Below are 10983 nucleotides of genomic sequence, written 5' to 3' on the forward strand. Positions count from 1 at the left end.
TCTCTCTCTCTCTCTCTCTCTCTCTTTCTTTCTTTCTCTCTCTTTCTCTCCCCCCTCTTTCTCTGGTATGATATTTCACCTCTGTTATAAAGTGTGTGTGTGTGTGTGTGTGTGTGTGTGTGTGTGTGTGTGTGTGCGCGTGCGTGTGTGCGTGCGTGCGTCTGTATGTGAGTGTGTGGTTTCTGATTTGTTAAACATTCAGGTAGTGGGTGAGGATGGATGGTTGTTGACATCTGACGAATTCTTATACACTTCAATGACGCAGCTTGTTCTAATACACATGACAGAATAATTACATACTATCTTTTTTTCCACAAAGCAAATAACGAAAGATAGAAACATCTCAATCAACAGCAAAATGAGTGTTCTGAAATGGTGTGTTTAGTCAACCCTTCTATATTGCTGTGAATGCTGGACAATCACTAAAGACAGTGAAAATAAAATATAAGCAACAGAAATGTGGTTTCTTAGAAGACTGCTAAGAGTATCGTGGAAGGAAAAGAAATCTAATGAGGTAGTGCTTGATGAAGCCCACGAGGGACGCTCAAAGTTAAAAACAATCAGGAAACGACAAATGCAGTTTTTGGGACACATGAATAGACATAAGGGTCTTGAACATTTAGATCTAGCTCTCACTGGCAAACTTGAGGGCAAGCGAGGCAGGGGTAGGCCCAGAACAACATACTTAGAGAACATACAGAAATGGGTAACAGGGAAAGATCAGGGAAACGTAGCTTTTTTGAGAGCATCCGAGCAAAGGAATGAATGGAGAACCATGATCGCCGATGTCTGTCGCAGATCTGGAACTGGATGATGATGATGATGATGAAATAATGAAATCCTCCCCTACCCCACCATAGCCTTAAACTAACTGGCTGCGTTCATAACGAAACAAATTTGAGAGTCAAATGGAAAGTTATGCATAGAACCCAAAAGGTCACTGCATTAATTTGCCAAGAGATACCGTTATCCTTGCTCCAACGTTTGATTATGTAAATGTCTACAACAGTCTGGCGCGTTGAAGTTAGGCTGAACTCTTTCACACCGTACGATTCGTAAACCTACCAAGGGCGTATTCAAGGGATATTGCTTTTCTACATGTTGTACCACTGAGGCATAAAACTATGAGGTTGACCATAGTAATAATTGAGTAATCCAAAATTTGGATTTTTTTGAAATTAGGGTTCATGTTAGATCAGATGTCAGTTAAACCAGCTGCACTTTCTTTAGACGTTTCGCACAGGTAAAGACTGAATGTGGTTGGTTGGTGTAGGCTCTTGCGTGGTTTGTTCCTTCTTTCCTATCACACTTATGTCTCCTCCTTTTCTGTGTTTTCTACTCTCTTGTAACATTTCTTATCTTTAATACTTATACGACCCAAAAGAATATGAGAGTACAAGGGAAGAGGAATACCGGGATCGAGGGTGTGAAGGATACCCCGAAGACCCACAACATCCCACCCAGCCAGGCCATAAAGCTTGCCAGAAACTGAAAGCTCTTTCTCCCACCGACACACTACAAGGCATAAAAAGGAAAGATATAGTTCGTAAATATGTAAGTAGGTATGACTTAATTGTGTTTCAAGTTCTGTGAAATCTTTACTTAAATAAAGAATGAGCAAGAGCATACTCCGCCTGGATGTTAGGAAGAGGTACCAAAAGAAGTAAACTGTGAAGAACTCCGCTGCTCAGATCACCGTACTTTCAGTACAAAATTGTTGTCTTATTCAGTATCTATTATTGTCCTTGTCTCTCTAGCTCCTTGTCTTTGTTTGTTAGTCTCCAGTAACGCCTCGAATACTCGACACTTATATGACCTATTTGTGTTGCAAGTGCCTTAAAACTCTCACTTATACTGAAACAAAGCTGCCAGTAACACCAACCGCTTAACTTTCCCCAGACGCTACCAAATACAGTGATCATTGCAATATTTACTTAACCCTTTTTTCTTCAGCAGTACACCAATATTGATGATGACCATTTCAATATGCATGGCCTGAATTTGCCTGGTCGGTAGACATGAAGGACATATGCTGCCCAAGTACCATTCCCTCCCTTCCATCCTTGACTTTTTATATGCTCCAAATGGGCGGCATTTTCAATACGTTTGGAGTAAAGTAAGGTGGTAAGGGCATGTTGTCCTAGTTGCAAATGTGATGAGGATACTTTTTATGATAGAGAATGCTTGAATTCTGAATTTTGCACAAAGTTCGCACGGGACCTCCGAGATTCTTTGTCCTTATCCATGACCATTAGGCTCACAATCTTACCTATCTTAAGATGAAGGCTGGAAAGAAAGAAAAGGACTGAAAGAGTGAAACTCTTAGACATAATTCAGAAAGGGAAACATTGCTGTTCGAAAATACTATGAGAGATGCAGACATGACAGTAATTTTCTTCAACGTTGCTTCAGTCAGCCTAGCTTTAGTTAATACTACTTTAGTCAACTTTTCTTTAGTTAACATTGCTTTGTCAACATTGCTTTGTCAAAATTGCTTAGTTAACATTGGCTTAGACAAAATTGCTTTAGTTAATACCACTTTAGTCAACTTTGCTTTAGTTAACATTGCTTTAGTCAACATTGCTTTAGTTAACTTTGCTTTAGTCGACATTAGTTTAGTCAACACTGGTTTAGCCAATATTGCTTTAGTTAACCTCTGACCTTCCTGAGCGGCTGTCCACTGATCATGCACATGTCCATGCGGAACGAGTCATCTCCCGTCTCCTGTACATGCTCCAGAATGTTGTACATGTCTATAGGCATGATGCTGGAGGAGCGACATTGCTCTTTGGAGATAATGTTCCACATGGCGGCTCCCGATCTCACTTGAGCGTCCACAAACCACAGATCCAAAAGCACTCTTTTCAAACCGTACATGAGGGTTCCATAAGGGAATCCGAGTGTCCAACCTGCATAAGGAAAGGACATGTTTTTGTTCTATTTTATGTAAGTGTTTTGCACCCTTGTTGACACAATATAGATAGTCTAAGAGGCAGGCTTCGCTTCTGCATACCAAAGCCAAGTCGAATTGAGAGGGATACAGTGCTCCAGCAGAAAGACCGAGTGGCTCAATGCAAATTCTCCCTACTAAGTACTCGAACTCGGGAGTCCTGTGTGCGACAGCGAAGTAACTAATCGTTAAAACACAGACGCCAAGAAAAAGAAAAGAAATGCAATAAAATGAATAAATGAAACAAAATAAATAAAGTATGACAACATTTTGTCGTTCATCCTTTTTTGGGTTATTGATGTCACACATATACACACAAGCACACCCGAATACACACACACACACACACACACACACACACACACACACACACACACACACACATACACACACACACACACACACACACAGTGATACAGAGTCAGATACAGAGACAACGACGCAAAGAGACACAAGAGAGAGAAAGAGAGAGAGAGAGAGAGAGAGAGGGAGAGAGAGAGAGAGAGAGAGAGAAAGAGAGAGAAAGAATCAGAGAGACAGAGAGACTACGAAACTCTTTGTTCACCTACCAAGCGCTCTGTCGTTATAGTATCCACCTTTCCCCATCTCCCTGACGGGCCCATACGTCCCCAGAAAGTCCACATACGCCTGCCAGAGGTTGAAGAGACTACGATGTGTCCAGGGTACCATCTTACTGAAGCCAGTGCTACCAGAGGTGGTAAACACTTTAACCATGTCATCAGGATCACAGGGTTCGAACAGCGGGTCAAGCTCACTGTCTCTCAGCTCTTCCAACAGGGTTTTTCTGTCACGAAAGGATAAAAATGCAACCTAACCTGTCTTATCAGTCACCCTGTTTTAACGGCCACTGTTCCGAGACTCTTTTGAGCTTTTCCCATTTCTCTAACCCATCCCTAGCAGCGAAAATGGCAATATAGTACAGGTGTAACGACCCTGTCAACACTATTAGGTTATTTAAGGGGTAGGACCTCTGAGCTTAACGTCCATCTCCGAAAGGACCAACCCGCATAGGATATTCATGTAAAGTGCCTTTTCCAGGAACACTATGTTGTACCGAGCTGACGCTCGAACCCCCGAACACGTAACCTCACGATTAGGGGTTAGGTAGCCTAACCAGTAAGCCACCGAGGCCACTCCCTAGCGGCAAAAGCAGCACAGCTTGAATAAATCCCTCAAAAACAAACTTGCTTGTTTTCCTAGGGAGCAATTGGATAAGTTCGAAGAAAACAATCAATCTTAATAATGGATTGTTCATTTGATCATTAATTCATTACTCTTTTGGGAAATCAGCGGAAAGTAATGGGCTTTCCTTGACAACTGGATGGATTTTGGCGAAATAAAACAGGAGTCGCCCCTGCGGGTTGAGGGCTATGGGGGAGCAAAGAATACACCTGCCGTGATACTGCATGTCGTAAGAGGCGACTAATTTATGTGAATAGATCTGGTCTCCTGAAAAGTGCCACTTTACTGAGGGCCACCTACCCGACCCAATAAAAACAGAAAGTTATAGAAACACGAACAAACACACCGTAATATTTTTCATCAAGGGAGGCGGATGTGCTTCTGTATCAGCAAGAACAATGACGGACAGCTGACGAAGGATTGGACACACTTTCAGGCAGTCAAGCAGCTGCATAACAAGGAAAGTGCTAGTTTGTAACCCAAAGGGTAAAAAGTCAAGGGAAAGACCACGTGGAACCCCAACCCCCCCCCCCCACCACAGTACGCCACCTCTACCCACGCCAAGACTACACTACATTACACCTGCACGGCCGGGAAGCCATAAATATTCCTTTCTTTGATGGATAGACATGCACCAAACACAAACAAAGTGATATAGGCAGTGGGGATAATGTACTTTCCTGCTGTGTCCGTTGTAGCAAGGTACCAGCTGTCGTGTAGTTCAGCACGTATTATGTTTCTGTTTCGAATCAATGTAACGACAATAGCTTCTTGAAAAGCAGGGCATCTCAATTACTATTAATAATAGGCCTAAATAGGGCTAAACGTTTAAAGAACAATTCTCTCAGACAAGAATCCTTTCAGAGAGAAGAATGTTTGCAGAGATTTTTTGCCAAAAAGATGTCGTGGTGACAAAGTCAACGATGCGTCTCGGTGCACAGAATGACGTTTGAATAATAATAATAATAATAATAATAATAATAATAATAATAATAATAATAATAATAATAATAATAATAATAATAATAATAATAATAATAATAATAATAATAATAATAATAATAATAATAATAATAATAATAATAATAATAAGAATAATAATAATAAGAAGAAGAAGAAGAAGAAGAAGAAGACAAGTATACTGTAAACAATCAATTGAAAGAAAAACTGATTGAGGGAGAAAAGGTTGGGGTTAGGGGTTAGGTGGCAGGGAACAATATGATTAATTTTGGCAGTTCTAGAAAGGAAGTAACTCCTACTGCTGTTGATAATGATCAACTTAATTCTACCAAACAGAAAGACGATAGCCTTCATAATTCAGAGCTTTACCATACTCAGGCTATAAACGAAGAGCTAGGCTGCTCAAAATGGCTTGAGAGAGTCAAAGGAACCTTGACAAACTTTAAACATCCCAACTGAAAGAGCTGCAGAGTTTGTCTGCCATAGAAAGTAAAAAGGGAAAAAACGTAAGTAGTAGGCCTTCATAATTCAGAGCTGTTCAGGACGTTCGTAAATGGGTATCCAGAAAAAAGAACGTTCCACTGATCTCGACAAGAATCGGAAAACAAAATAATATGGCACCTTCACAAGATATCAATAATGTGCCCCCCCCCCCCAAAAAAAAAAAGGAAAAAAAAAGAAAAAAAAAAGAGAGACTAAGTTAACTTGCAATTGAAACCATAATTCACTTACGCACTTCCAGTCCTGAACACATTTATAGCCGATGTCAGTTCGGGGGTGGAATCAATTTTCAAATCTAAAAACCGTTTGGAAGAACCGTCTTTCTCTCCACTGTAGGGAAGGAACAGATTGGAAGACGGGCCTGGGTCTTGTAGATTGGCAACAACAGCCCGACATCTTGCTTTCTTGGCAGACTCAAACAAGTCGGCTCCGTCAGCTCTCACCAACTGAGGATAAACCGGAACCCTGTCTTAGTTTTGTGTATTAATCAATGCTAATATTTTTTGTTTGTTTAATAAAATAATAAATAATAGATAGCATTTGTATAGCGCATATCCCCGCTCAACAGCAGGCTCTATGCGCTTTACACTATATTACACTATATTTGTTTGTTGAAAATGAAGACAGATTGGAAGCATGGGGATCAGAAGGGGTCTATATTTGCATTGTACATATTTTCTTCTTTGTGCCAAGCTTAGTTAGGCTGGAATTTGGTGCAAAAATATTATTGTTGTAACTGGATGTGTTAAATCTGGTGTAAAATGGTACAGAGAAGAGCTGTAGTGAGGAGGAGTTTATTGATTAGTCAGCTTTGTTTTCGCCACATTTTTTTTCCTTTTCCTCAAACGAGATGTAAAGGATAATAATATACATCGGTTGGATTGGCTTTTGTTTATTTGACTGCTCTGAGGAATACTCAGACTTACCTGTCCGTTCATGGCGACACAGCCCGCCAGAATGATGCCCACATCTGTGATGAGTCGCTCGGGAGAGTTGGGCAGCACGTTCACTATCATGTCATGACGTTGGAAACCTTTCTGACGGAGCAGGGCGGCAAATTTCCCTCCCAACTGGAAGAGTTCTTTGGATGTGTACACGTCACGAGCTCCGCGGTCGTAGAAGATGAAGAGTTCCCTGTCTGGGAAGTTGTCGGCCAGAAACTTGAGGCGTTTACACAGCGTGTCGTCGGTGTCCGGGATTCCGGAGATGGCGCAGCCCATGGTCAGTGGTCAGTGGTCAGTGGTCAGTGGTCAGTGGTCAGTGGTCAGTGGTCAGTTTGTGGCGAGACTTCAGGGAGTTTCAGCTACGTGTACTGCAAGAGGTATACTAGCTGACAAGAAACAAATTCGTGTAATGATATGTTTATAGCTTTCATGGTTATGACTCAAATCACATAAAAATTGACCAGAAACTTGAACATACTTTCGAATTCTGTTTTTAAAAACAAATTAATTGCTCTTGAACAAGGAAAAGATGATAATGCAGTTCACCCCCATACAAAGTGCTTTTTTCAGATTAGACTTATCAGCAAACACAATCTTCCAAATCAACCCGTGCATTATTTGTCCAGGAAAACGGGATGGATATCTGAAACAAACATAACTTTCCAAGCGAAAGGTCCATTTCGCAGTGGGCTGCCAATTTTGAAAAGTTTTGGTCCAGAAAATATGAAATAGAATTCTAAGCCACAGGTAACTCACGGTAGGCAGCTTGTAAAATCAACGCACTCTTGAAAATGTTGAGGTTGTCCGTGATTCCCTGAACTCTGACATGACCAATATACCTCCTCAACTTATAAGTCAGAGTTCTGAGGAGCTTGAGACTATAGATTGAGGTTGAAAGGAGAAAGATCTATCACTTCCAGCAAGGTAGAGCTGGTCTGCGAGACGCAAGAGCTGTTCAGGACTTGGTTGACTCACTGCTCAGCTGGCTGTGCCGAGTGGTTTACGGTGCTTTTGTAAAATTGGAAAAAAATACTAAATCAGCTTCAATTGCCATCCCTTTTTACAGTTTGTTTTGTCATTACACGGATTATTACCGTGTTCAGATTTTGAAAATATTTGATAGTCTGTGAAATATTGCCATTTCAATAAGGCCAGCAACACGAACTAAACAGTGGCATGGATAAAAGATCAAAACTCGTTATCATTTCTCAATTCTTTCCACGTGCTAAGTTATTTTCAATTGTAGGTTAAAAAAAGCAACCTTTGCCCTTGTAAGAATGGCTAGGGGTCACGTATAAAGTATAGTCTGTTCTTATTTGATATGTGTTGACGTTATAAAGCAGCAGAAATTTCCATCCCGGTACTGTCGGGTTCATAGCTCAGCGCAAAATCTCTCAACCCGACTATCTCGGCCTCAGGACTGAGTGAGTTAACAACCATTTTGGTTTCAGGACAGTCAATCCAACTGAGCACAACTGGACCCCAAATCGACCTGGACTAGAATACATTGGGATTTCACAATTGGGGGGGGGGGGGGGGGGGGGGTTGTGGAAGAACAAGATATGTGGGAAAATGTTCAAAAGTCTCCAAGACTTCTGAGAAATCATCACGGAAGGCACGAAAGAGAATTCTCCTGAGCGTGTCAACTGTTTATCACCCAGCCCAGAACAGATCTGTCGTCAATTTCACTCAGTGTGTGACTTACTCGAAATTTGGGGTATCTGGAAGATATTATGTAACTTTGTGGCAGTCATTTTCAATGTTTGTGCCCACGTCCTTCGTGCCTCAATGGAGCAGAGGAAGATAGGACTGACGCTAACATTACTCAAACGCATTCACACATCATCACCATCACCACTATTATTTTTTAAAATCATCATTGTTTTTAGATCAAGACATACATCTATAATCCTGGAATATCTATCTCTAATAGTTACTTGTCATACTAACTATGCACGTAATAGACTATTAGACACTACCATAAGCACTTTTTTTCTACTGTTCAGATGGTGTCAGTCTCATATAAATGGGCATGGGGAAAAAAAAACAACAATAAAAAAACCCCATAAAATTTTCCACGGTAGTCTTCATTTGTTTTTGAATATTTTGATTTCTTTAAATAGTTTAAACCATTTGTGATGTAGCGTGGTGGAATCAGGCTCTCGTCAATTTTTGGGCGGTAGAGTTATTGGTATCATCTTAAAGCTTGTTCACTTGTCTTTATTTGGATGAAAAATATATTCATTTATCTTGAATACAAGTCGAGATATTTGCGAAAGAAGGAGGTGAGGGTCACCTGTTTTCAGAGGTAAAATTAGTGAGAAAATGGCCGCCTAAGATTAGTTATTTCCTTAGCTTAAAAGCCTGTGGTAACTGAAAATTTACATTTTTTGTGCCTTTAATCAACGTTTTTCAGAAAATTCATTCAGAAATGAGTTCTTTAATGGACATGAAAGGTGTTGAGCCAAAAAACAAAAATTTGATAAAAATTCACAAACCTGCGGAAAAATGCAAGTTTCTTCACTTTGATTATTTTGACGAGAGCCTGATTCCACCACGCTGCCTCACATTTCAGTATGTAAACTTCCTACCTGTTTAACTCCTCACAGTTCTTGGCAGAATGAAGCAGAAGATAAAACGTTGTTAGAAAATATTATCTAAAATGGCCGGTGTATGACGTCACCTATAACACCATCTATCCTGAGGTGGCGAAAACAGTTGGCCCTTCAATCGGGTTTATTTAATTCTGACATTCTTTTGGTTTGGTGTCCTTTTTTACGGTGCCTCATAATAATACGTATAATATGTAGTTTTAGTCCACCTTGACAAACTCTAGATCATCTAGCAAGCGAATTGCTTTGACCACGCCTATTATGTCAGTTCAGATTGCTTTGATAGCCTATACCACAGACCTTTAAAAACTTGATGCGAGATAATACAAAACAACACACATGCAAAATAGGATTTGGACTCACATAATTTGTGCGCATGAAGAAAGGCTCAATGTTTACCTAATAGGTGCTGGTCAGAACTACCTTGTCCAAAACAAGAAAACAACTGCTTTGTACGAAACCAGCTTTCCAAGAATGTGTAAGGAGCTCGAGACACGTTTGGATGTTCCTATATCCTTGCTATCACTAGCAAGGGATCAATAACGTTTGTGGAAAGCTAATATAAAGTTACGAGGAAAAGCAGATCTCTCGTAAAGTAAAAAACACATCATGCCTGGTTGCATTTACTGGTTCCCATTCGGTACACAATAGGCAAAAAGCTAAGACGATAATATGTGTGTGTTCCTATCGTACAAATGGGTCCATATGTCGGTAGTTTTCGAGATTGCGATGAAGATCATTTCCTGTAGAGTTTTGTTGTTGTTGTTGTTGTTCAGTTCTGAATCATCTAGTTAAAAAATAGATTCAGCTGTACGAGATAAACACAGATCTATTTTTGGATTCCGTAAGACTTGTTCGGTACAGAGATAGGTCTTTCAAAAAAATATCTTTGACGTTTAAACAAACTTTATTTAAAACATAACGAAACATAATAAAGCAAAAATAAAAGAACAAAAATACCTTGTCATACTCCTACTATTTGCTAGTATTGTTTGAAATCTACTAAATTACGCGTCAGCGAAACACAACAGAAACGCAATCAACAAAAAACTGTAAAACAATACATTTACAGTAGATCGCTAAAGTTGCACAAAACGGTATATAAAACCAAAGCTCCTTTGAATACAAGACGGATTAGGTCACATCTTTTTGCAGATCTGGTTCTCTGTTGTGACCACTTTGAGAATGCAGAAGTAGAGCAGCTATTGGAATGTTAACGACTGCATACAGAGTGTGGGAGAGGGAACGTTTTCAATTTCCATACACTTGACAGGTTTTGTGTGAAGCTGAAAATTATCATTATCAGACTGTGTCAAACGATGACTTTAAAAAAGGTCTACACCAGGTCTAGAAAAGAAAAAAAATCCCTATGAAAGCGACCATCCTAAAGGAAAGAAAGCTCCCTTTCAAACAGATAATAATAGATAGCATTTGTATAGCGCATATCCCCGCTCAACAGAAAGCTCTATGCGCTTCACAATCTATACTATTACCCCAGCAGACCCGAGAACTTTCAAAAACAACCTCAACTTCCTGGGAAGCATGCAGTGCCAGCTTCCATTTATAGGCGCTAAAACACTAAGATACTGACAAGATCTTTCGCTGTCTATGGCTGGGTACCCATTCCCACCTGGGTCAAGTTAGGAAAATTCGTGCAAAGTACCTTTCCCAAGGACACAACGTCGGGCCCGCGGCTCGAACCCCCGAACCCTTTCAACAACTTAGAACTCATGATAAGCATTATCATGATATTCATTAAATTGAACAGGTATGCTTGGAAAACTAAGGATGTCTAAATTATATTGGTGACCAA

General features: G+C 40.2%; 1 protein-coding gene across 1 annotated transcript in view; it reads right to left on the bottom strand.

The window, feature by feature from the left end:
- LOC101859747 (3-[(3aS,4S,7aS)-7a-methyl-1,5-dioxo-octahydro-1H-inden-4-yl]propanoyl:CoA ligase) overlaps positions 1-6834 on the bottom strand; it is a 15835-nt gene extending 9001 nt beyond the window's left edge. Inside the window, exons 1-4 of the mRNA XM_013080182.2 lie at positions 6541-6834; positions 5846-6060; positions 3520-3755; positions 2662-2909 (exon numbers count right to left, since the gene is read on the bottom strand). Of these exons, the coding sequence (XP_012935636.1) occupies positions 2662-2909; positions 3520-3755; positions 5846-6060; positions 6541-6834 (993 nt within the window). The remainder of the gene's footprint in view (positions 1-2661; positions 2910-3519; positions 3756-5845; positions 6061-6540) is intronic.
- Between the last annotated feature and the right edge of the window lie 4149 nt (positions 6835-10983).

Source organism: Aplysia californica, unplaced genomic scaffold (assembly GCF_000002075.1).
Source record: "Aplysia californica isolate F4 #8 unplaced genomic scaffold, AplCal3.0 scaffold00005, whole genome shotgun sequence".
Classification (NCBI taxonomy): Eukaryota; Metazoa; Mollusca; class Gastropoda; order Aplysiida; family Aplysiidae; genus Aplysia; species Aplysia californica.